This window comes from Strix uralensis, chromosome Z (genome assembly GCF_047716275.1).
Source record: "Strix uralensis isolate ZFMK-TIS-50842 chromosome Z, bStrUra1, whole genome shotgun sequence".
Lineage (NCBI taxonomy): Eukaryota > Metazoa > Chordata > Aves > Strigiformes > Strigidae > Strix > Strix uralensis.
Window position 1 is genome coordinate 17118303 of NC_134012.1, and position 26665 is coordinate 17144967.

Sequence of the window (26665 nt, forward strand, 5' to 3'; positions counted from 1 at the left end):
GCTTGATGCTTGACAGGAAGAAGGCTACAGATCTAACATACCTTTTACTACCTTTAATATCTAGCCAAATCAGATGGCTGGCATTAAAAATTTTTTTCATTGTTGTTATCTTTGCCCCCTAGACAGTTTTAGTGAAATGGATTGGAGCCATAAAGTTCATATTTGTATGTTCTAAGAGAAAGTTGTTTCTGGGTTTCCATTTTCACTCGCCATTGGGTTGTTTTTTTAACATTCCGTAGTGACATCTAAAGATAATTATGTTAATTTTCTTGTTTTATATACTTAGTACTTGCAATATCACAGGACATAGTTAGTGAGTTTTGTTACACATTTCTATTACAAATTCTTCATATGCAAGGTTAGATGATAACACTAGGTAAGGATAAGGAATTGACTGGATGACTGCATCCAAAGAGTTATAGTCAATAGCTCAATGTCCAAGTGGAAACCTGTAATAGGTGGTGTCCTGCAAGGGTCTGTACTGGGACCAATACTATGTAATATCTTCATCAATGATATAAAATAGTGGGATTGAGTTTGTGGATGACACCAAGTTGAGTGATGTAGCTGGTACACTGGAGGGAAGGGATGCCATCCAGAGCGACCTTGACAGGCTTGAGGAATGGGCCCATGTGAACATCATGAAGTTCAACAAGGCCAAGTGCAAGGTCCTGCACCCAGGTCAGGGCAATCCCCAGTATCAATGCAGGTTGGAGGATGAAGGGATTGAGAGCAACCCTGTGGAGGAGGACTTGGGGATACTAGTGTATGAAAAATTGGACATGAGCCATCAACTGTATCCTGAACTGCATCAAGAGGAGTGTGGCCAGCAGGTCAAGGGAGGGGATTCTCCTGCTCTGCTTTACTCTGGTGAGACCCCACCTGAAGCACTGTGTTCAGCTCTGGGGTGCCCAGCATAAGAAAGACATGGACCTGTTGGAGTGAGTCCAGAGGAGGCCACAAAAATGATCAGAGGGATGGAACACCTCTCCTATGAGGACAGGCTGAGAGAGTTGGGGTAGTTCAGCCTGGAGAAGAGAAGGCTCTGGGGAGACCTTATAGTGGCCTTCTAGAACTTAAAGGGGACTTATAAAAAAGATGGAGGGAGACTTTTCACCAGGGCCTATTGTAATAGAACAAGGGGCAGTGGTTTTAAATTGAAAGAGGATAGATTTAGATTGGATATGAGAATGTTTTTTAACATGAGGGTGGTGAGACACTGGAACAGGTTGCCCAGAGGTGGTGTGGATGCCCCCTCCCTCAAAGTGTTCAACGTCAAGTTGGGCAGGGTCAACTTGGTCTAGTGGAAGGTGTCCCTGCCAATGGTGGTGGGATTGGGCTAGATGAGTTTCAAAGGTCCCTTCCAACCCAAACCATTCTATGATGCCTATGTTGACAGAGCAAATAACATCAGGTAGTGTGTTTTTGCAAAGTTTAGCATACATTTTATACTCTTTGAAATGTGTTGGGAGGTATTTATCCAGTAGACTACATGACAAAAGACGGTACCTGTCAAGAAAAGCATAGATAATGTTTAATTATATAAAGATAGGCCAAATAACTGGTTTTAGTTGTCTTTCTAAACAGTCCTAAGAAATGTATTGAATTTACTGTAGGAGGTACTGCAGGTATGACAGAGAACAAGAAGATACAAAGTTAATGTACTGCATTACTAAAACCAGGTAAAGGTTCTAGCAGGGAACAGTGACCATTCTTAGACTCAGAATGTCCCTGGTTTTACAAGAGTGAGACAATGTCATGCAGAGGACTTCATTGATGGAAATTACCTCTGTTCTGTTTGACTGTCTCTTCATGACAATTTGATTTTTTTACAACCATTATTCAGACTGTTTGCTGTGATGGATTTGGAGTCCCTTCTTCTGGTGCATAGTATTGACACTGCTCCTGTATCATAACATCAGAATCAGTGTTAACAAATACTAGCTTGAGGTTCTTGGAAAATCCCACCTTGGCCTGGTAAACAGACTGCCGAGTGAACTCAGACTCCAAAATGAATGCCTCTCAAGGTTAACTGATGTCATTGCTCCTCTTACAGAAACTTTGTGAGTTCTGTGTGCTAAACATAACCTGTTACACAGTTACCACTAGTTTTACACTGATACCTCTTACACCAAATACTGTCTCTTACAAAAATGAACAAAGCTTTCAGACGGACCTTTCAGGACCTGACTGGTTTCTGCGTGTGTGTTTCCCGAACTGTTACATTTTAAAGCCTCGTGTAAACAGTGTCTAGTTCAACACAGGTACCTAAATAGTTAGCACTGAAGCAAATGAAGTAGCGTCTCAGTGAGTAAATTGCAGGTCTTGTGCAAGATGGATTAAAACCGTGGAAAGCCTAGTAAAATATTAGCTAATGAAATTTAACCTTACATTTTCAATCCTGTTTCTCATTCTCCAGTGAAACTGTCCTAAACTAACTCATTGATTTGTATGGCCTAAATGCTTTCAAGGCTTTTGGAGGAAAGCGATCACCCCTAGAGCTAGGAGGAGCTGCTGAAGAACAGGTCAATTTCTCATGCTTCTGTGCGGGATTTGCCTTGGGGGAATAGAAAAATGCAGCTGGAAGACAGTGGGTATATTAGAAATAAATGCTGAAAGCCTAATTTTCTTCCGCACATATACAGAGGGTGGACTGAATGGGAGTGAGTGTAAATAGCACAGGTGCACAAAGCAGGAGGCATGCCAGTATTAGCCAAGAACTGAGAAATACAGAATCACTAACCAACTGATTCCTTGTAAAATATTCCACTGGGCTCCAAAGGAAATGCCAGAGCTTGGAACTACATGAAATGTCCAGATCCATGCAGACCACAAGCAGAAGTGTCACTGCAGAGTAAGTTCAACATGCAAATAAAAAATGCAAGAGGAAGACATACACCCACTCACAGGAGCTTTTGTCCAACTGTCCCTCTGGTGGCATTCATTAGGCGTTCTGCTTCATCTTGGCACATGAGTCACAGGCGACAGATCTCCTTCCGCTTTGACTGAAGACACTTCTGGATATGGACTCAGTAACATTCAGACCCAAACAGCCCTTGTCTATATTCCAAGCCAGAACCCCACACTTACTTGTATTGTTTGCTCTCTGATTGTGGAGTTGCTATTGTGCTCCACCCTGCTTCCCACTGGTTGTTTGCATGTTGTATTTGGCTTACCCCAACTTCTAAGACTTTTTAAGTCCTTTTCTCTTGGAGGAGGTTTCCATTTATTTTGCTTGGATCATCCTCCAGTGAGTGTGTTAACAGTGTAATGAACTGATGCCAATGCAATGTTGCACGTTCAAATATGGCACAAACTAGACCATGAGGCAGGCGATTAGATTTCTCCCTTTTCTATTTCCTCTAAATCATTCTGTGCAGCCTAACATTGATTTATCTTGCTAACTTGAGTTTGCTTACTCATATCTCATTTCCACTTCATGCTGTTTCATACTAACAACACTCAAAGCATATCTCAGCATCAGCACAGGTGGCATGTGACATCAGAATTTAGTTTTTATGTTAGTATTCAAAACGGACCTGAGAGCAGTTGGGGTTCCCAGAACTGTAACCAGTAAGAGAGTATTTTGTTTATTGAAATCAGCTGACTATCAGTAAGGGGAGAAATTAATTCAAGAGGTGCTCAGCATTGGGCGGGATCAGCCCTCTAAAACGGAAACTCTGGCTTAACTGTTTTAACGACTGCTTCCTCTCCCCACTGTCATTGCAGTACTGACTGAAGCAGGACAGTGCAAGGGAATTGAAATTAACATTTAATCACTCTTTTGCAAAAGTTTCCAATTGTTTATTTGGACAATTGTCAGGTTCTCCACCAGCTTTGCTATAAATTGGCTCAGGTGATTTGGGATGTAAAGCCATGTGTGGCTAGGCATATTGGAAAGACGTTTTCTGTCTCAACATCAGGGTGACATAGAGGAGGCCCAGCTGCATGAGCGTAGGAAATTAAAAAGATTTGCATCTAGAATTATTCACAGGTATTTGTGGGATTTTTCGACTTCCTACAGTGCATCTTGTGTACTGATGGGGCTGCTATTCTCCCATCTCTCCTACCCCTTCCTGCTGCTTATTTTTGTTCTGACTCCGATGCACATCAAACTACTCTTTAGGTTTCAACAGTTCACAGAACCAGAAAAAAACAAGGATATAGTTAGTCCCTTCCCCAAAATGGAACAGCTTGTATTAGCAAGTTAAAGGAGATCATGAAAGGGTGCAGTGTGACATCAGCACAATGGGGCTGCATGCCCAAATGGCAGGACGAAAGGGTTTTTCCTTACAGCACCTGTGAAAAATGAAGTCTGCCAGCTGCCTGGGAACTGCACTCCAAAAGAAAAGCAATCTAGTTTTCAGCAGTCTTGAACTGATTATGGAATTGTCCCTATTTCTATGGGAAAAACCTTAGGCTGAAAAAATCAAACTTTAGATTGTCTGTTTTATGCTAATTCTTATAAATGAACAATAAAATCATTGTTCAATAGCTTAATTCATATCATAGGATCATAGAATGGTTTGGGTTGAAAGGGACCCTAGAGGTCATCTAGTTCCAACCCCCCTGCCATGGACAGGGACACCTTCCACTAGATCAAGTTGCTCAAAGCCCCGTCCAACCCGGCCTTGAACACTGCCAGGGAGGGGCAGCCACAACCTCTCTGGGCAACCTGTTCCAGTGTCTCACCACCCTCACAGTAAAAAATGTCTTCCTTATATCTAATCTAAATCTACTCTCTTTCAGTTTAAAACTGTTACCCCTCCCTCCGCATCTTTCCTGTAGGCTTCCTTTAATTACTGGAAGGCCGCTATAAGGTTTCCCCAGATTCCTAACATACAACTGGCCATCTGGATCTCTTGATCTTTGTTAAACTGTATGGGAGAAAATAACACTAGTCTGGTGTTTTTACTGAAAGAGAGTAAAAAGATTCTGTGTGGGTAAGAAAACCCACACTTAACTCTGTGCCTGTATTTTCTATTGCCTTTCAATTTTATTCTCATTAAACCAAGCAGTAAGGAATAACATTATTGCTCTTGTGATGACCACTGAATACATAATCTGCCTCCAGAAACCTTAGGCAGGTATGAAGGACACTATGAATCTTCTGACTCAGTCTTCTACTCAGGGCATAAATGCCTTATGGTCTTAGAAGTAATACCAGAAAACAGAATGTTTCTGGTATTGAATTCCATATGTATTGAATTCGACATGAATTCATATGGAATAAATCTGAGTGGAATCTGCAAGTTTCCCCATTTTTTAATTAACATCAGCTATATTTTCTATGGCTATATAGACTGCATTTTCTAGAAATTGTTATTGACTGACATGAAATGCAAAAGTGACTTCTGCATGTAATTTTTGTGAATCAGCTTGCTGGACTAGTCCGTTTGCAGGATGTTCTTTTTGGATGCATACATCTCTCAGTATTTTCAAATGTCTTACCTTAGGGCAGGCATTCCTCATGAAATCAGGTTTCTTATGCACATTATTTGGCATGAAATTACTTAGCTTGACATTTGGTGAAACAGTTTACCTTGCTACCAGTGAACAGAACTGCATGAACATTTACTGAAAACAACCACAAAAGGAGCATATATGCAAATGAAGTACATTCACAAATTGTAATAACTTGTGTGCTTCTATACAGCTGTAGAAAAGAAATGCATGATGCAAACCTGTAGAACATTTTAATGTCCATCATGTTGAATGGCACTGCTTAAGAAAACAGCAGGAATTAACAAAACCAGTCATTTCTATGTACACCTTGAAAAGAGAAAATAATAATGAAATTTGGCCACAATGTTCAATTCCCAGATTTAGCAACATATGAAACTGAGAATAATGCCTGTAAGTAAGTGAAATGTATCTCAGAGAACACATTAGGTCTGTCCAGCTGTTTGGTTTCCTACAGTATGGTTCCTCTAGCACAAGGAGGAGGATATTTGATCTCATGGAAATCTTTTACTTTGAACTTAGAATCTGTGGTTTATTAATTAATGCTTTGTAGAAAGCAGCTTTTGTATGGGCCTTTATACACTGTGTAAGAAAGTTCTGAAATAACATTTTATTTGTTTTCATACCATGGTCAAACATTTAAAATCATTCTTTTGCATCTGCCTGAAGGTAAGCCAGCAAGATAAGCCAGTAGGATGAAGGTCATGGTATGAGTTGCTTTCACATCAAAGTGCATATGAGGAGGACAGTGAAATCAGCTCTGTCCTTGGACCTGATCCATATTTGATACAAATTCTTGACTTTGTGGTGTTATTAGTACCTTGGCTTGACTCTTAATTCCTCCTCTGGCCCTTAGGCTGGTTGGAGCCTAAGGTGAAAACAGATGTGAAAAAAACCCATAAAGTGTTCAAATGCTTGATGTCAGGAGGCAAGGAATGCCCTCTCTCCTATGATTTCCCCCAGAGTCCACTGTGTAATTGTAAGGGCCACTGCTCATCAGCAGTGTGCATTGGAGGTCTGCAGGGATGAGCTTTGTTTTAGAAGCCAAACAAAACCATTGATCTGGGTTGACATGTGATGAGGTAAAGGTAAATGTCTGGTGTGCATCCTTTCAGGCTCAGGCAGACTCTGCTGTGTTTGTCCCTCCTTTCACCACGCACCTCTTCCCTGAGGTGGACCTGCCTCTTCTCCCCCTGTTCTGGACACCCTGTGCCTCTGCCCCATCCTCTCAGCTCTCAGCATGCCTGGTTTTTAACCTTTTTACCAAGTCTGTGCTGTCAACCACCAGCACCAGTAGAGAAAAAGATGCTCATCTCAGGACTTTACCCATCTGGGAGATCAAACTCTCATGTTCTAAATTACCACTCTCAACTCCTCAAGTAGCAATGTCTTTGTTCAGAATTCACATGTAGGAGGCTGCTTCCTGAGAACAGTGACTACATCAATGGCAGCATGAGCTACCTAGTGCAGTGGTAGGAAGTAGGGTATTTCTAATACCATGACCTCTGCTGACAGTGAGCTGAACTCTAAATGTCTTGTCCCCTTGGTCCATTGTGGAAACCTTCTCCCTCGTTGTACAGCCCCTGGCTGAAGAGGTAGGTGCAAACAGGTCTTCTCACCACAAACCCTCAGTCCTGAGCTTACACTCACTGCCAAGAGCAATGCTGGGCCTAGTGGCAAACATCTGTGTACCTTTCTGTGAGGCAACCTGAAGCGTCTAGTTGCAAGGTTCTTGGTTTTCAACTCCTAAGGATCACCTCTCATTTCACTTCCACTTCTTGGGCTTTCTCCAGCACAGAAACACTTTCTCAGCAAACATTTCTACCAAAAGCATTCAGGTACTTATGAGTATATGGTAACAGAGAGAAATGTGGATAAATTTGTCCACTAGTCTTTTTTCCACAGAGAAAAAAAGTGTTCTGTCTTAACTTCTGTTCATACAGTATCTTAAAGTATTCCTACTTCTTTTTCATATAAGTTTGAGAAAGAAAGAAAGAAAGAAAGAAAGAAAGAAAGAAAGAAAGAAAGAAAGAAAGAAAGAAAGAAAGAAAGAAAGAAAGAAAGAAAGAAAGAAAGAAAGAAAGAAAGAAAGAAAGAAAGAAAGAAAGAAAGAAAGAAAGAAAGAAAGGAAGGAGGAAAAAATAAAGAAATTGTGGATTACTTCAGTGAGTGTTACATTAAGATTGATTGAGACCTGATTTAAAAAATAAATAAATAAATCTAGAACCACTACGTATATCATCCCTCATCTCTACTGCTGGGAGTGATTGCCCCACCAGAGCTCTTGTAAGATATGAATGTCTTCAGAGGTCCTCTCTCCAGCACCAGGTCCTGTGGCTTACCTGTCTCATCTTCAAATTCCTCACTTTCTTCTATGAGGGCTCTGAGCATTTCCATTTTCCTCCTGAGACTCACAGTGTTTGAGGCTTATTTTCTATGTAAGTAGGTAGTGAGGTTTATGTATTTTCACACCTTTGGCCCAGACAAGGTCAGGTGATGACTTTCTTTCCTAAAATGCTTTTTGTTTTTCACTTCTATGAAGCTTTTAAAAGCCGTGAACATGATATGTAAAGCCTATGGACCCTTACATGCAATAAACTTAGGTGAATTTAAAGGGAATGATGCTGTTATAAAGCTTGGGAGTCATGTTCTCAAAGAGTAAATATCCAGAATGAGTCATAGAAAACACTTTTTTTTTCTAAGTGACATTACACCTGAAGGTATTTTTATTAAATATAAAAGCTTGACAGAGGACACCATGATGGAAAACTATTTAGATGCTGGTGTTCACACACAATTGAAGCATGCTTTGGAATACATGGTGCTGCTGGCCCCCTGTCCAAAAAATGAACATTTACTACAGAAAGGAAAGCCGCCTAAAGCTACTACCTCAACGTGACGAACCTCTCCTTTTAAAGACTTTTTATAGAGACAGAAAAGTTTGGAATATATTTTCACAGAGGTTGGGCTGAACACTTGGAGGGAAAAACTTCTGTAACTTCCCTAGACAGTGCGAATTCTTTCTTTCCTTCGTATTCACGGTGGCAGCAGATAAGGAGTCAGTCGCTCATCCCGGTGAATGCCTTGTCCCTTCAGGCACTTGCCGCACTGACACCGCCTCCGACATCACCGTGCCTAACTCCGTCCCAAAACTCTCCATCCTCTTCTCTTCAGACCACTTCCCAAGGAAGTTTTGGGCTTCGGCAGCTCCGAGGCCAATGTCCCTGGGAGAGTCACGCTCTTTCGGCACGGTTTTCCCTGGTGGGGAGATACTGCGTGGAAACCCCGTGGGCATACCGCTGTGAATGCCGCTCCACCTGCCATGTTTCTGAAGGGGGTCCCCGGGGCTCTGGCCTATTTCCCACGGGGAAGGGGGAGCCGCCGGCGGGCGTGGCGGCGGGCAGAGCGGGCCGGAGTGTAGCGGGGAGCAGAGGAGGCGGGGATGCTCCGCGACCCGCCGCGCCGGCCGGGGACCGTCGGCAGCCTGGACGAGTGGGACCGTGACCTCCCCTCAGGCTGGCTCCTGCCTGCCTGCATGGAAGCCCGAGCGGGGGGCGGGGAAGAAAAAGAAAAACACATTCGTCCCACCCGCCCTGCCCCCGCCCCAGACCCATTTGCTGACCCCTCTCCCGCCGGCCGCCAGACGCCCTCTGGGGCGGGGGTCGCTCTCTATTTGGCCCCCAAAGAGCTAGGAACTAACCCTTTTTTTTTTTTTTTTTGAGGAGTGAGTGGGGTTTTTTTCCCCTCTCCTCCTCCCCTTTCTATTTTAAAGAAACGAGCGGCAGAAACCCGTTCCTTTATAAACTAGGGGCGAAGCGAGGGGACATTGGAGCGCTTCTTCTGGCCTTGTGGTCTGTGCCCTGAGCAAAGTGAGGGGTCCTAAACACGGGCAACAAAAATACAAATGTATCTGCGGAATAGGAAAAAAATAGCCTTCAGGCATAGTATACACCCGTGGTGCATTATTCTACAGTGTGTGCTTGCCATCGGTTCTTTAGCCCGAAATTTAAAAAAAAATCTTCCGCTTTTAAAGAGATCGTAATGTCATGCGAGGGTGGGAAGTGCAGTTGAGCTTTCCTGTTGTTCTGTAAGCGTTGTTTTAGATAAGGAAATTAACGAGTTTCGTGGATGTTTTTAAATCGAGTGTGTGCGTGCATAAATAATACGCATCTGCGTATAATCCCTGTATATTCGACCTGCGTGAATGTGTTGTGTGTATGTATACATATTTATGCACAGACACAAAAAATGTAAGAGACGAACAAAGTCGAAATAAGTAACACCGCGTGACACTGAATAGCGATGCGTACAGAATCGTTTAATAGTTGAACACAAGGATTATTTTTTTTAAGCCAACCTCTTTGATATTTTGCTGTTGAATAATAACAGGTATTTCATCACACATAAGTGGTACAAACATTGGATAGACAGTGGAAATCGTGTAGGAAAAAAGTATGTGAAGAGATTCAGATTTACAACCAAGCTTGGTCTGTTTGTTTGTTTCCAAATACTTAGTTTAGAGACCCGGAGCTGTCTTAAAAATAGTGAGCTCGTTGCCCAGATCTTCTGAATCAAGGAGTATCTCCAAATGTTAAAACTACGCAGTAACTAAACGATTGGCAGTTGGTTTCTCACGGGGATAGCCTTCCCTGAATACATCCATATAAAATATTTGTAGTAGTTCCCAAATTGTAATCTCGATCAGTGTTAAATATTTTAAGACTTTCTAAATTGAGAGGGGTGATGAGGGGAGAAAATTAGATTAATTAGTAAACGGGATGGCTAAGGTGTTCACTCTTTCGAAGGTCTATATAAAAGAATCTCAAGGCGTCACTAAAATGCAAAGCTCTCCAGGATTGTGCGATAATGAATAAAATCAGTACTGTCGTGAATAAGACCAGTATCTGATCGAGATCAAGGCAATAGCTTGCAGGGCAGTGAGGAAGACGCTAAGGGAAAAGGAGCGTTCTCACTTCTCTAAACCGCATCAATTTAACCATAAATGGAGGGGAGGAAACGACGAATTTAATTTAATTTTATTTTAATTTATTTGCCCCTGGAGCACCGGAGAACAGTTTGCTGCTTGTCCTCCGCTCGCCGGGGAGCCCGCGGGGAGGGGGGACCAGGAGCGCTCCCCGCGGCCGTGTTTTGGTTCTTTCCGCTTTTGCTTAGAAAAATGAAGCAGCGTGCGTCTCCTCGCAGAAGCAGAACACGGAGGGCCCGGGGCGTGCGGGAGGAGCTCCGGAGCAGAGGGACAGGGGAAGACCCTCCCCAGCAGCCGTGAGCTGCGTGCCTCGACGGCGGCGGGACCGACCCGGAGCCTGCCGCGGAGAACAAGGGGCGAGGGTCTCGGCTGGGGGGAAGGCGGGGGACGGCTGCCGACGGGGCTTCGGGCGCTGCGGCGGCGGGCGGGGGACGGGGGCGGGGGGGCGGCGGCCGGAGGTGGGTCAGCGCGCAGCCCCCTCCGCGGCCGGCCCGGAGCCCGGGGCGGCGACGGGGAGGGGCGGCGGGTGGCGCAGGTACCGGGCCACCGGTCCGTGCGGGCCCCCTGCCGCCACGTCGAGGGGGAGGCGGCCGCGGCCGTCGGGCAGGTCGAGGCGCGCCCCGGCGCGGTGCAGCGCCGCCAGCGTCTCCAGGAAGCCGGCGCGGGCCGCGTCGTGCGCCGGGAGGCAGCCGGTGCGCGGGTCGGGGCGGTTGGGGTCGGCTCCGCGCTGCAGCAGCAGCTCGGCCACCCGCGGGCTGCCCAGCATCATCACCTGCGGGGAGAGACAGCGTCAGCGCCCGGCCGCGCCGCGGAGCGCCTACCGCGGAGCACGGCCGCTGTGGAGAGGCGGGCGGCGGCGGGGGGCCGCGTTGGAGCGTCCCTGGGCAAAATTTTCCTGTGTCAGCCACTTGAGGCTGTGGCCCGCATAGATGCACGCGGCTGTACTCGATGATCCGTACGCGTCCCTTCCAGCCTGAGATAGTCTATGATAAATTAGAATATTCGCTACGATGCGTGTGATTTCCGGACTAGGCGCTATGTATCTGTACATTCTGTTCCACATTTTATACCACTTATATATACCATGGTATGTATATATACGGGGCTTGTGGTGTGTGTATACACACACACACGTATATATGGACACACATATATATGCACATATGTGCGTACATATATATATATACACGATATATATGCCATTTATATATACCATTATATGTACCATTTATTATACCATGCACAGTGTGTGTATAGATCTGTATCTATATGTATTCTGTGACAGCCCTGAGGAGCCTTGCATTAAGCCTCCTGCCACTTGGGATGCGTTTTACAGATTTAGCAACGAACAGCATAGCTCCCAGCACTGCAAGTGCGCCCGGGCAAAGCAGCTGGCTGTAACGGCCCTGGCAGTGGTTGGGCTCTTTTCGGTGCCCAGTGCGGATTTCCCGCCTCCTGAGATCGAGCCGCTTCTCTCTCTCTCTCTCTGCTCTGGCTAAACTTGTGCTTCTTCTCACAGGAGGAAGGAAAGCTGTTGGGAGCCCGTGGGTGATGCACAAAACTGTCCTGCTGAACCATAATGCCACTCTGCAGCTAAATCAAAAGCAGAAATTTCTGGCAAGGTCCGATCATGCACGATTGAACAACAAACAAAAAAACACAAACCCAAAGGAAACCAACAAGCAAACAAACAAAGAAACAAAAAGACACTGGGGTGTTTACTTCCCTCATTCTCCTGGTCATTTTCACTGGCGTTTTAACCTCCATAAATTGAGTCTTAACACTGCAGAAAATATCTTAAGACAATAGGTTTTCTCATTATTTTCTATCTCGAGAGAATTTGGTTATGGACTACAAATATTTGGTTTTATTTTAATAGAAGTGTGAAAATGCTTATAAATGTCATAATTTATAAATTCCTGTAGAGATTAAGTTTTTCAGAAAGGTAAAAAGAGTCCATGTCAGAGTGGCAGCCATTTTGCAACATGTTCGTAAGGGGAAACAGAACTTAGTCTCACTTTGAAATGAGGGGAGGAAAGAGAAAATTTACAAGAATTTTGAGAGCCTTTACATCTGGAATTTGAACCTACGACAGAAACAAACCGAATAACTTTCTCAGTGCCTTTCTTAGAAACTTCAGAAAAATATTTCCTTTTCCATTTAAAGTGCAAGGACCAAAATGGCTGTTCAGCTTAGCTGGCGAATTATTCAATATATCGCTTCAAATGACAACTCGAGGAAACCTTTTCATGAAACTCACAACTCCAGTTTAAATCACAGTACATTAATCGTTCAATAAGCATTTAAAAACTTTCATCTTAAGTATGTCGATTAATATAACACACTTCTAGGTCTCAAAATGTCTGGAAAGCAACTCCACTACACACTGATACATATATCTATCAAAGAATACTACCACTATTGATGAATAGTGAATATTAAAAATACTACTAATAATAGTGACGTCTACTAATATATACCTAGTTTCAAGTTATAATTTCTACTCATTGACAATTTCTACGCTGTCTTCTGTGCCGTTCTTTCACAGCAAAATACTAGGAAGGGACCCCACTTCGATTTCCCCCATTAAGGGCTTAAAACAAACAAACAAATCAGAAAAGTTGATCGAAGCGCAGTCAACTCCCTGAACGCACGTGGCAGCGGATTTTGCAGTCCCACTTCTCCTTTTGAGTACCCTCCATCATAATTCGTTTGCTGCCAGCGGTGCCCCTCCACCTAGTATTTGCAGGAGGGCAAGGGTTCAGAAAAGCGCCCACCTTATATTCAGGCAGCTGCGCCTGGAGTCTGGTTCCGATAATAACAATAAAAAATAATTCAAAACCCGAAATCCCTCCCTCCTCCCCCTCCAGCGTGGCAGATGACAGCTCCCCCTACCCGTTACCCCCACCCCCGGTGCTCCGTACCTGGAGCGGGGTCCTCCCGAAGGAGTTGGTCCCGTTGGGATCCGCGCCCGCGTCCAGGAGCTTCCGCACCTCCTCGCCGTCCCCGCGGGCGGCGGCGCTGCACAGCCGGTCGCCGGAGCTGTCGCCCCGGGGGGACCCCTCCATCGCCCACCGACGGCCCGACCCGCACGGCCGCCCCTGGCTTTCCGTCTCCCCTGCCCGGGGCCTCACCCGCTGCGGCGCCGCAGCTCCTCCTCCCCGAGGGCAGCGGCCGCCCCACGCCCCCCCACCCCCCCCCCCACCTCCCTCCCCCCACCTTCCCGGGGCAGACAGCCCCTGGCCCCCGGGCACGGCCCTGTGTACCCCCCCTCCGCACACCCCGGGCGGGGGCTGAGCGCTGCCGCATCCTCCCACCCCCGGCTCCAAGCGGGGAGGGGAGCGCGGTCCTGGCGGCTGCGGTAAAATCCGCGCACCCTCCTTGGGGGGCACGGCGCGGCGGGGGCGGAGGACCGCGGGGTGACGGCAGCTTGCTCCGCAAGCCGAGAGCCGTGGTCAGCTCGGCACCTCCGCGATTTCACCCCGCCTCGAGAGCGCGGGGCGGCTCCCGCGGGGGCTGCGTCCCTCCGGGGGCGCCGTCGGTGCGGGAGAAGGAAGGGGATGGGGGCTGCTGCCCCGCGCCGCCCCCACACACATACTGGGGCGGGGGGGCGGGGGGGGAGGGCAGGAGAGTGGGGCGCAGCCCCACCGGCCAACGGCTTCTCCGGGCTGGGCGCAGCTGCCCCGGCCCGGGCAGGTGGGACGCCCCCCGCCGTTATCTTGCGTGGGGCGGGAGCGAGGGAGAAGGGACCAGAGCTTTCCCGGGGCAGAGGGGGACTGTTGTGCGAGGGATGGATTTGGCCTCTGCCTGCGGGCAGGGGGTTTGCGCTGTCCCGAGCCCCTCCGAGCGGTGGGTCTGGGGTCCGTCCCTCCGTCCCGCCGCCGGCCGGGAGCAGACGGCCCGGATGAGGAAGAGAGCCATGCCCGCAGGAAGTCTGCGATCCACCTAATGGCACCCGGCAGAAGGCACTCGCCTTCACCCCGACCCCGCGGGAGCCCAAGGCGGGCAGGAAAACCGCGGCGAGACCCAGCCGGGGTAAGGTAGGGCTCTAACCCGGCAGCCAGAGGCTGGGCAGGACCTCGCCTTGCCGCTGTGAAGGCTTCCAAAAAATAAGCCCCTGACTCGTCCCCTTGCTTTCCGCCCTCCCACTCATCGCTCCTGGACAAAGTGGCTCCCCGCTGCGGGCCCCGGGGACGCCCGTGGCCACCACCCCCGCCCCCAAGCGACCCCCCCCGTCGAGGGGAGCCGGGGATCGGCCCCGGCGCCCGCGGGGCTGCGCAGCACCCACTACTCGCGGCTTGAACGGTTTGTTCTGCCACCTCCAAGCTACGGGCAGACCTGGGTAAGAGGCAAGGAGAAGGTGGGGGTTTAAGGCTCCTGCGTTCCCGCAGGGCAGTGAGGAGAGCGGGGCGTTTGGGAGCCATCGCCGAGGTTAAGTGAAGAGAGCAAATACAGAAAACAGATTAAGGAGGTTTTTTAGGGTTTACTGTGCGCCCACACCCCCCTTCGCCAGTTCCCTAATCTCCTCTTTTACTTGCAGAAAACCGGTGCGACTGCCACAGAAGCAGTATCCGCGGTGCAGATGCACCTTTGTTTGTTCCCTTCGGCCTTATCCTCCCCCCCCCCCCCCCCCCCCCGGCTCGGGCACACGAACAGCCCTGCGGGGCGAAAGGGGAAAAACGGTGATTTTACGGCTACATGTACCGACGGCCGAAAGGCAGAGGCATCCTTGGATGAGAGGAGATAAACACAAATTTATCCCTGCATAGACAAGTCAGAGTTTCACTGAAACTTGTTCATTGAAAAAGTAGCGTTGCAAAAGCAGGATGCGACATTTCAAGGGGGCTCGGGCGGGGTGAGACACCCACTCGGCAGAGACCTGCGGTGGGCTCGCACGCACCGTGGTTTTGCTGCAGCGCATGGTGCAGAGAAGACCCCAAGGCTGGCAGGCAATTTAAAAAAAAAAAAAATCAACAAATAAAGTTTTAAAGTGGTTTGTTGTGGGTTTTTGTTGGTTTTTTTTTTTTTTTTAAGTTCGTAAGGTCTGAGAAATTAAGAGGAAAGAATCCCCCACCCAACAGGCAAAGCGACCTCCAGTCCTTCGTGCACTCTCTGCCACTAATGACAGCCATGTAGAAATAAATCCAAGGGAGAAAAACCTCCTTGGTTATGTGTGTCAGATGTCTTAAAATTTCAAATCGATATTGAGGAGCGGCAGGGTTGTATATTATCGTTGGCTAATCTTGCTTTCTGTGAAATAGCATCGATAGTGCATTTTATGCATCTGTGGGTGTGTGTATAAATACCTGCATACGTGTCTTTCCGTGAATTTGTAAGTATAAAAAAATGTATACACTCACACGTCAACATATTTGTAAGTGTAGATGTTACTAGAGGAGTCAGATGGTCTGTCTGCATCTCCATCACGGCTAAAATCTGTTAAAACCTATCAAATTGCAGAATGGCATAAAACAACATATACGGTCTGGCGCTAACGATTATTGACCCTCCATATCACTTGTCAAACTACTGGAGCATTAAAACGACACGATTTTAAATTATATTATTGAAGTCATACGAATTTTCGCCCCACAGATGCAAATTCCATTTTGCACAATTCTGGTACTAACAAACGACCTCGAATTAATCGAAACATAACAACACACGGTCATATCTGAAGTAATATATCTGAAATAAAAGCCGAGACTGTGTTAATGTGTTTTGAAAACGACTTGTATCCTGGGGGAAGGGAGGAGAAACCACCTTCTCTCCCCAAAAAACCTTACTGCAAAGATAGTTTCCCGAAAAACAACAACAACAAAAATCGATCCACATCAAGCAGTCTCCCTATATTATATTTCTGCTCTTATTCCCTTTTAAAGTCACTGTCACAAAGATACAGATCTTTGACACCGAAAACAGATCCATTTTAATACTACAATACAGCAATCCTGGGAATTGTTCTGAGATGTTTTAATAATAGCATACAGGACGAAAAAGGTAATTTTTCAGTCACCAAAAGCAGCCATTTTACACCCTGTTTAAGGCTTAGCAAGTACTACCCTTTTAACAACAACAAAAATTTTAGAAAGTATTTAAAAATATTTATGTGAGCTATTTTATCATCTAACAAGTATTTCAGTAATAAGTTTAGGGGTTAATTAAATACTACAAAGATACAAAATATAGAGCACATAATATTGGGATTTTCTCGCCTGTAAATAGGCAAAAAAGGAGCAGGGGTGAGGGTGTAATGGAGAGGTTGCTTGGAAGTAATATGATTTACAGTTAAGGGGGAAAAAAAGAGTTGTTTGGAATTATGTTAAAAATGAAGAAAAAACGATGATTAGGAATAGTTGAACAGTGTCCTACTCTTCTGCTTAAAATTTCAGTATATTTGCAAAGATAATTATCCTCATTACACATATTGGGTAAGAACAGAAAAATCTAGCACCTTAATTTTAGACCTTTAGAAGTTGTGCCATAGAGGTTTCTTTTGAACATAAAATTACAAAAAAAAAAAACCCACCTCACAAAGCATATAATAAAACCCCAAGACAAAAAAACCCAAACAACCAATTAAAAAGCAAAACAAAACAAAAAACCAAAACGCCAACAACCTGCAATAATAAAGAATAAATACTTCAGTTTCTGTTTTCTGAGTCGTGTGTTATAAACTTGCACAGAGCTCATTTTTGAAAGTAATATCCTGCCCTAAGTAGCTGTGAAAATATCCCTAGATATTTTTACATTTTTCTTAGAAACTCTCCAGAAAATTTTAGATGCGTATTATTTCGGCCCCTCGTTTTGGGCTATGGAGTCACCGCAAAGTAAACCGATCTAATAGCTCTGGGTAATCACCAAACAATTCACAAAAAGTAATTAAGCGTTCGTCAGGCAAAATATTCCCTTCCTTTAAAAACAAATAGCAAAGCAAAGACAAATAACAAACACACACCTCCAGATAAAAGACAAAACAAATAGAATCTCTCCCATCCTTCTAAGAAATAAACAGGTTTAGATGTTGCAAGAAAAATACGTGACGGCATGGCCAGTGCTCTGCCCGCGTGGGTAGCAGGACTGCCTCTATCAGCCAGCTTTTGAGTGTCAGTCCCCGTCTCGGACTTACTCGGGGTTCAGAAACTGCTTCGTGGATCGTGTTTCAACGCAAGACTCTCTCTAACACTGCTCGAGGAGTGTAAAAATTTTCCTTGTTCCATCTATTTAATTAAGCAATTTAATTAACAAAGCTTGAGAATAGGACCCGTCTCTGTATATAGGAACTAAAGACAAAAAGAACTGTTTTCTCTTTATTGTCAAACTTTTTTCCCCTGAAATAGATTTCCATCTAATCTGAATATGAAGCCACCCTACTCCTGCAGACTGTGGCCCAAAATACTATGGGTTCGGTGTCTTCGAGCTGCCAAAATATTTATGAATTACTTTTGTGACTGCAATGTTGCTAAATCTTATTATGGAAGAAATATGGTTAGGCAATAGGGAAAATGTCATCTTCTTTTTCAGATTAAACACACACCCTTGTTTTACTCCTCCCCAGCACTTCAAAATCAGATTTTCAGCACATTTCAGTGACTATTTTACACCTAAGAGGCGTTTTAGAAGAACTCGATCTCCTCGGTCTCCCTGATTAAAAGCTCGGGGAGGGGGGGGGGGGGGGGGGGGGGCGGGGAAGAAAAGCACCAGAATTTACAGAAAGTGTGGAAATAGAAAATAAAAGTGCCACACTGCCTGATTCACGAGAGGGTTTTGTCCTTGCTGCAGTGATTTTACTTCGAGATAATCAGCATCTTCATATTTATGTTTTATATTCGAGATTCGTGCATTTCAGGTCAGCCAGAGTGTGTAGTTTCTTTTTCCCCCATTTACTGTAAGATGAAGAAATTAGGCCTACTACCAATGCAAGAAACGAGGGATGTGAAGGTAACAAGGCAAAGTGTATGTTGTTTCTGAATATATATATACATATGTATGTCTGTGTGTGTCTGTGTATCCCTCCCACACTTGATACTCAAAAAAGCGCTGGAAGTTATCTCTAACTAGAGACTGGAGCAGGCAAACTGTGAATTGCTCTGTCTCCACACCTCGAGTCCTACAGCTTGAAGGGTTTAGGTTTTTTATATATATATTTAAAATATATAATCTCTATTTTTTGCAGATATTTTCACGCAAATATTTCTACTTTCCCTCTCTTCTATCTCTGTTCTTCTCCAGGCTCTGCTCTGGATTAGACAGGTTGTGGGCTCCTCTAATAATCCCCTATGAGGATTCTGCAGTACAATCCTCAAATACTCATAAAAATTAATATTCGCTTTATTTTTCTAAATAAGTGTCTAATTATGTGTGATGATCGAGGCCTAAGATGCACCCTGCAGATCCACAACAATCTGATTTTGCATTCTGCAATCAGGAAGAAGTCTCTAAAAACGCCTGAACCTCGGGTGTTTCTCAAGGTCCTTGATACGTGTGTATTTTAATTACTCTTCTCACGCTGCTCTGACCCTTATTGAGCATATTTATATAACAGCAAGGGAAGGTAAAGTAGGCCACTGTATTTCACTGTCATTTACAACAGTGGAAAGTAATACACGCTCTGAAAACAGTGGCCATTTTCTCTCTTCAGGACAATAATTCTGTTCCTTGTTCGCAAGGAACAGTCTGTAAATGTTGGTAAAGGGGTGGTAGGTTCATTTTTTTCTGAATTAGCCATAGAGAAAACGAAAAGAAAAACTTCTCGGAGAGGGCAGAAATAAGTTACAGTAGTTTTCAAGAACCTGTCGTTTTCCACTGCCTTTAAAAAAAATAATAAAAAAAAAAAAAAACCGAACACCCACGCTTATGCAAGCCTCACGTGTTCCCGGTGCAATCTGAGCATGTGGCGCGGAGAGGGGTCTTCGGAGCTGCGCGCCCGGGCCCAGGTAGCCGCGGGGAGAGGGCACCCCGCTCCCGCTGCCCCGTCGGGCCGTCCGCGAGGACAGAGTCCGCCCGCCCCGCAGCCCCCCCGAGCAGCCCCGCTCCCCGGGGAGCCCTACCTGGGCCGGGGGCTCCCGCGGCGCCTCCTCCGCAGGACCAGCAGCAGAGCGAGGCGCGGCGGCCAGCGCCGACCCAGCGCCCCGACGACGCCGCGGAGGATGCGCCAGCCCAGCGCCCGGGCCCGGCGCAGGCTGCGGGCGTGCCGAAAGCGGACGGTGCATCTTATCCGGGGGGTCATGGGTGCGGGGGAGCCCCGGCGTGCCGCGCTAGAAATACCTCCCCGGCGGGGCCCCACCGGTGAATCGGCCCTCTCATCCTCCATTCATTGGAGAAGATTTATTTCTTTTTTTTTTTCCCTTCTTTTTTTTTTTTCTCTTTTCCGTTTGACTAATTTCGACTCTCCGTTTCGCCTTACCTCCTCCCCCCGCCCCCCCCGCTCTTCCCCTGCCCTTAAACGCCTCCCATGATGATGGCTCCCGCCTCGAAAGCGGGCGAAGGAGAACCGGCGGCGGGGGATGGGGACGGGGGAGGCCGCCGACTCCTCTTCCCTCCCACCGACTGGCCCCGCGGAGCACCACCAGCAAACGGGCGTGGAGGCCGGCCAATCGCAGAGCGCTCCCCTGCTTTCAAATAAAGCCTTGACGACATGTCCTTGCCCTCCCCCCCCCCCGTCGTCTGTCCCCTCCAAACATGCCGCCTCCCGCTCCGTTTGCCGGGGGTGCGTGATTTTGGCTTGTTCCTTGTTGTTTGGTTGGTTCTGGATCCCGCTCCCCTTGGGAGCCCCTCAGAGGAGCGGCGGCTGAGGCGGCCCGGCACACCGCGACCCCCGCCCGTCCCACCGGGGGCCGGCTAGGGTGTCCCTGCCACTTTAAAAGCGCAGGCCAGTATTGGCCCGGGCGAGCAGCTATTTCCTTGTTACATGGTCATTTGAACGCGACGCGGGGCCGTTGAGTAGCGGAGCGAAAAAAAATAAACGGCAAAAAAAAGCGGATCTCGTCTCCCCCCGCCGGTAACCGAAACGGGTAATTAACTGTTTCTTCTCCCCCAACCTTCTCCCCGGCCGTGCTCCGCGGTGGTCGACCGCTTTGTTTTTGGTTTGAAGGGTGAGATTGGGGGGGGGGGGGGGGGGGGGCAGGAGGAGCAGCGGGGAATCGCCCAAAAGCCCAAGCAACCTACCGGCGCCTCTCTCCCAGGCCAGTTCCAGGCACTGCCGCGGCGACCGCCGGAGGGGTGCTGAGCTCCCCGACAGCCGGTGCTGAGCGAGGCCCGCCGCTCGGCAGAGGATCTCTGGTCGGCGGCAGGGTGGGGGCCCCTCTTCACCCCCACGCCCCGTCCCGGCCCCCTGCCCGAGAGCCCCTCTGCGCATCCCCCCTCACAGGGTGCGGGGTACCTCCGTACGAGGCGCCTGGAAGGGTGATGGGCAGGGAGGGTGTCGGTCCTGAGGGCGCATCTTCGGCTTCCTCGGCTCGGCTCGGCTCGGCACAGCTGGACGCTGCTCGGCGCGGAGATGGGAGTGCAGGGAGGCGACGGGGAAGGCTCCTGGGAGGGGAGGCAGCGTGACTGTCCCTGGGAGGGCTGGCTGGTGAATATAAGCGTGTGTAACATTCTCCCCCCCCCCCCCCCCCCCCCCAAACAAACACCTCCTTCTCTCGGCTGGACAAACAGTAATAACACCGATGTCAACAGAAGTTTCCTTCTGCCTGGGCACAGAGTAACCCTAACACAATGCTAATAAAGAAGAGCCTGTAATGGTTTCTCCTGGACCGAATCCGATTTCAAGCCTGGGAGATGGGTGAGTGAAAACAGCCATTTCGAAATGAAAGCAGCTCCTCGGGAGATACCCCTTTCCCCCCCCTTTTTTTTTCTTTTTCTCTCTCCCCCCACCCCCCTCCATGGCGAGTCCTTCTGAAAGGCAAGGCAAAACTGAGGGACATAAACGCCTGCCTGGCTGTGTAATGCAGGTGCCGTAGCGGCGGTGGGAGGATAAACTGACAGTTTTGGCAATAGAAACCAAATACCCACCAACGCTGAATGCATGGCCGAGCCGTGCCCGAGGAGCATCTCGTGCACAGGGCTAAAACACTGCTGCAGAGGGTTGTGTGTGTGTGCGTGCGCATGTACTCAATTACAGCTATGATATTTAAAATAAGAAGTGCCAGTTAACTGCCACGTTAGATGAAATGCTTTTAGGGCTTTCTTGAAACGTATACTGCTGCTTCTCCTTGTTGTTAACATTTAATATTCTTCTTTTCGGGGAGGACTCTAAGCCCTGGAGCTGACGCCGCTGTCAGAAGAAAAGGCACCTGTGGAAGCTCCCGGGATCACGTTGGGGACCCCCATCTTCCCACAGGGTGAGTTAGCCCCCACCGTGGGCCTGGCCTGGGCAGGGGCTTGGGACCCACAGCATGAGAGGAAGATTTACAGCAATTAGGCATCTAGCCCTTCTGGGTTTTGAGGACATATTCTGTTTATTTGGTGCGGTCAGCCTAGGAAAGTATGTAATTTCCCTGTCAAATTATTGTTATTATTATTATTATTATCCTCCTCCTCATCATCATCTTGTTGTTGTTTCATAAGCCGTAACAGAAATACTCAATACCTTAAATTGAATTCTTTGAGAAAACGACCTTCTAAACCAGGAATACTGGTCTAACTGAGGTTGGAAGTGCAGTTTATTAGATCCTTACTTTTCCGTAAAGAGGGTGATCAGGCTCTAGCCTTGTCCTATCCCCGTGTCTGGTCCCAGCTCCATCCCGGTTCCCTCAGGCATGGGATGCTTGACTGTTGCATCCCTAGTGTTGTCCTTGGTTCGTTTATGGCTATGTTGTGTTCTAAAACAGAATACAGTACAATTTCATAAGGTGTTATCATCACATACTGTAATTTTATATATTTTCTGTTTAAAGGTATGCATAAAATATATATTATAGGAATTCTTATAATAAACAAGTATCAATATATACTAAATAAAATATGATTTTAGGTATCTATTTTATCACGTATAATGCATTTATAATTAAACATAAGCATATTACATATACAAATAATTGATGAGCAAATACGTAGGCTTGATACATAATCGTAATGGTTTTATATATATGGATATTATGTATATTTTTATATAGGCATTACAAAGATGTATCACATACATAAATGGCATAACTACACATTTATAGTGTGCCAGCTTATACGAAATAAAGCACTCATTGTATAAAATTATGTTGTAATAAATGACATATTCCTATATGTTATATAAAATGATATATATTATTTTTAACGTTTAGTGACATATCTGCGAGTTGGACACTCAGTAGGAATGCAAAACGAAGATAAATCATTTTCCCTTTTCGTTCTCTACGGGTAGCTCTGCGAAGTGCCCAGGATTTGCGCTGGGGAAGGAGACCAGAGCTCTCTCGTTGCCCTGCCTTGCTCCCCCTTCCCTGCCCCTAAGACGCAGGACATGTGAGCACAGCCCCGCGTGGGGACCGGGGCGGGAGGCAGGGTCTCCCACCCGTGCCGAGGGAGCCATCCCGGTCGCTGCCGCCCGGGCCCTGCCCGCAGCACGCCCGAAGGTTTGGGATCTGCCGCGGTGGGAGCGGGTCTCTCCGCCCGCCTCCCCTCGGCAGAGGCTGGGCTGCCGCTGTGGCTTTGCTGTGGGATGCTCACGCCCAGCTTCCCCGCGCCGGGGCAGCCCACGAAAGAGGGACCAGCTCTCAGGGAACGGATCTACCCGCCGCCCCGGTTCCTCCTCCAGTAGCACAGCTGTTACAACTGCTTGTTATTACAGCGGCTCGTTTTTTTATTGACCAAACGTGCCACCTTCGAGCAGCTTGGGAAACCCTGGGGCCGAGCTCAGACGTACGACTTTTAATTTTTAGTTCCACGCCGCCTTCGTTTTGCAACCGTCATGATTTCTTCAAAATACTGTTAAACTTACAGTAACTCAGGGAAAGTCACCTGCAAATCTGTAAAGCACCTATTACTTCAAGCGAGGGCGGTATCGGGCTTGCAGAGACACAAATCGCTCCTTATTTTCTCCTTCCAGGTCCCATGTTTACAACCTTCATGAGAAAAGCCACGAATGCACCACGGGCCCGTGCACAGACATGCATAGCATCTTACGTGGTTTTAAGAAGGTACTTGCCAAAGCCGCAATCGCAACAGGAAGCCTCAATTCCCCGCTGTCCCGGCCGGTTTTGCTAGGGAGAGGCAGAGGTGGCTTCAGCGCCCCTTGAGTCCGATTTAACCTGAGTCTGAAATCAAATGGGGATCAGTCGGCTCGGGCCCAGGAGAGCCCGGAGCCTCTCCCGTCCCCTTCAGACAGAGAGCTGGGCAGTGCGAATGGGGAGCCACGGGGAGGAGGGTAAACAGAAAGCCCAGACGCTGTCCTGTCAAAACACGAAGGGTTTATTGTGCCATCTCTCTGCGAGAGTTTTCCTTCATATTTATTTCTCTTCACAGTGTTTGGACTCTCGCGTGAAAATTAGGGGTGTGCGGAGGGGCGTCGGGTTTCAGCTGCAGGGTAACATACAGACACGTGCAAAATACAGCGTACAAAACAATACATATCCCTCTGGTCCTTCGTGCATCGGAGCGGGGAGATGCGGTCCGGTGCGTGAGTGCTGCTCGACTTCGTGCCTCCCGAGGCAGGCGCGGGCAATAAATTAGGGGCGGGGGGACCACGGACGGATGACACCACCCAGGAGGAGGCTAGGCGAGGGGCGGCGGGTGGCGCAGGTACCGGGCCACCGGTCCGTGCGGGCCCCCTGCCGCCACGTCGAGGGGGAGGCGGCCGCGGCCGTCGGGCAGGTCGAGGCGCGCCCCGGCGCGGTGCAGCGCCGCCAGCGTCTCCAGGAAGCCGGCGCGGGCCGCGTCGTGCGCCGGGAGGCAGCCGGTGCGCGGGTCGGGGCGGTTGGGGTCGGCTCCGCGCTGCAGCAGCAGCTCGGCCACCCGCGGGCTGCCCAGCATCATCACCTGCGGGGAGAGACAGCGTCAGCGCCCGGCCGCCCGCCCATGCGCTCCCGTTCAGCCCCGCAGGAGTGGAAAATCCGCGGGTGAAGCCTAGATATCAGCTCCGAAGGCTTCGCGAACGGCGGAGAGCACGGACCCGGCGGGAGCGTTGCGTAACCAGGGGAAAGCCTCATTTTCCGCGCCGCGGGACACGGCGGGACAGAGCGTCGCGGGAGCCCCGTCGGGGCCGGGGCGTGCGGACCCGCACAGGGGGCTGCTCCGCGACAGGAGCCGGAGAGGGGGCGGCGAGCGCAGGGTGAAGGCACCGGGACAAGGTGCTCTCCCTGCTCCCGGCGCACCCTCGCAGGAACCGAGGGCAAGTCCCGAGCTGCTTTGCAACGGCCACCGCAGAACCGCTCCCGGGGGCTGCCGCCGACCCGTTCTCACCCGGGACGCTTTTCCAGGAGGTCCCTGGCAAGGGGACACGCGTGTGCAGGGAACCCGTCCTCCCTGCAGCGCGGCGCCCGCGCTTCCCTCGCCCTCAGGAGAGACCCAACACGCACCTTTAGCCTAACCCCCCTGCCCAGTGCAGCACCGAAACTCCCGGGAGAACTCGAGTTTTCCAAGCTGCGTTTTCCCCAGCGCACCCGGCAGCGTGTCCGGCGCATCGGCTATATCCCTGATGCGCAAAGGTGCAGACAAAACGCGTGCCAGAGGACGGCATCAGATACGTGTTTTGAGTGAAATGCTGCACCGACATTTTGTAGGAGAGAGTTTCGCAGGCACCGGCCGTAAAACTTAAATATAGCTTCTCAGATCATTCCCATTTCGTTTTATTTTGAAAATTTAAGAAGCTGGACAGAGCTACCTCGGAAATTGACTCAGCCTTATAAATCTAGTGTCTACTGCTCCTCCGGGCACTACATCTATCTACACATTAATGCGACTGTAAATGTAGGCAGACTGAGCCCCACAGGGACTGCTAGCTGGCTACCTGCATGGTCTGCTGCGCAAGGCTGTCGCACCCGCGTGTTTCTGCTTGTAAGGTGCAGTGAATATATCGTGGGAGTCAGTGAAAATATCTTTTTTCATGGAAGAGAAGAAGCAAAATACTAATAGTCGTATAAGGCAGAAGATGACGTATGATGAAAGGATAATTCTTTCTGAAAAGGTGACTCGTTACTTTTTTATTGCACGTTTATTGCGAGATGAGCATTGAAGTTCTCGGTTTTGAGTCATCCTATCTCAGTGGGTTAAAATAAAGTCAAAGGTTGCTAAGACTAAAACCTCTCTGTCGCGGCCGTCACAGACTTTCGCCTTTCCAGAAAGGCGAGAGGAACTGTCGCACCGCTCCGACAGCAGTCGAGCGCAGCCGTCGGGGGCGGCCGGCGCCGGGAGGCTGCCCCGGGGCTGCCGCCGCCGCTCCCCGGGCACGGACCGGCCGTTGCCCTCGCCCTGCCACCGGCACCCCCCCCACCTCCCGGCCTCCCTACCTGGATGGGGGTTCGGCCGTAGGAGTTGACGGCGTTGGGGTCCGCCGCGCCGTCCAGCAGCTCCCTCAGGCGCTGCAGGTCGCCGCGGGCGGCGGCGTTGGCCAGCTCGTCGGCCGCCGTGACGCCCGTCCGCCGCCCCATGCCCCTGCCCGCCCCGGCCTCACACCCGCCGTGCGCCCGGGGACCGCGGAGCGCTTGCAGCCGCCGCTCGGTCACCCCGCGCCGCCCGGGGCTGGCGGCAATCCCGGCCCGCGGGCAGCGCCCTGCCCATGTGAGCACCCGGCCCGGCCCCGCCGCTCCCCGGCCCCGGCCCGGAGGTGCCTTCGCGGTGCCGTCGCCGGGGCCGTCTCCACCTGCGAGGACGCGCTGGAGCCGCCCGCGGCTTGTTTTCTCCTTACAGCTGGTACCGCTCCGCCCCTGCCCGCCCCGGCCCGGCCCCCGGGCCCCGCCGGCCCCGCCTCGCCCCCGCGCCCATGTCACCGTCACCGCGGCGGAGCGCGGCGGCCGCGGCCGGCCCCCGGCCTTGCCCCGACGGGACGGAGCGCCCTGCGCTGCCATCTGAGGGCCGAGCGGGCCGCGCTCCCGGCGAGCGTCCGGCGGCGGGGCGGCCTCTCCATTGTTTGGGTTAGTCTTTGTCTTTTTTTTTTTTTCTTTTTTTTTTTCCCGGCCCTCTCTTAAGGGCAGCTGCGTCTTAACTCGTGCCTGACTGCCCCCGGAGGAGAAGAGGGTAGGAGCAAAGGGAGCAAAAGGCTTTATTTAACGAGAGCGGGCCCGGGCCCGGGGG

General features: G+C 49.3%; 2 protein-coding genes and 1 long non-coding RNA gene across 5 annotated transcripts; 1 reads left to right on the forward strand and 2 right to left on the reverse strand.

Moving 5' to 3' along the window:
• Window positions 1-9760: 9760 nt before the first annotated feature.
• LOC141937581 (cyclin-dependent kinase 4 inhibitor B-like) lies at window positions 9761-21003 on the reverse strand. Of its 3 annotated transcripts, none has more exons than XM_074855485.1 (2): window positions 20615-21003; window positions 9761-11219 (listed from the first exon to the last, which is right to left on the reverse strand). In XM_074855485.1, exon 2 carries the CDS (start codon window positions 11214-11216, stop codon window positions 10911-10913), a length of 306 nt encoding a protein of 101 aa, XP_074711586.1. In that variant the 5' UTR covers window positions 11217-11219; window positions 20615-21003; the 3' UTR covers window positions 9761-10910. The 3 variants fall into 3 exon arrangements, with proteins under 3 accessions (XP_074711586.1, XP_074711583.1, XP_074711585.1); XM_074855482.1 differs by lacking the exon at window positions 20615-21003 and adding an exon at window positions 19498-19991; XM_074855484.1 differs by lacking the exon at window positions 20615-21003 and adding an exon at window positions 13372-13496.
• A 206-nt stretch (window positions 21004-21209) lies between these two features.
• Window positions 21210-23674, forward strand: LOC141937582 (uncharacterized). The gene is made up of 3 exons (XR_012627011.1): window positions 21210-21230; window positions 21697-21789; window positions 23484-23674. It is a non-coding gene; the product is annotated as an uncharacterized LOC141937582 (long non-coding RNA).
• A 162-nt stretch (window positions 23675-23836) lies between these two features.
• On the reverse strand, window positions 23837-26216 carry CDKN2B (cyclin dependent kinase inhibitor 2B). Its single transcript, XM_074855963.1, has 2 exons — window positions 25882-26216; window positions 23837-24412 (listed from the first exon to the last, which is right to left on the reverse strand). Exons 1-2 carry the CDS (start codon window positions 26020-26022, stop codon window positions 24149-24151), a joined length of 405 nt encoding a protein of 134 aa, XP_074712064.1. The 5' UTR covers window positions 26023-26216; the 3' UTR covers window positions 23837-24148.
• Between the last annotated feature and the right edge of the window lie 449 nt (window positions 26217-26665).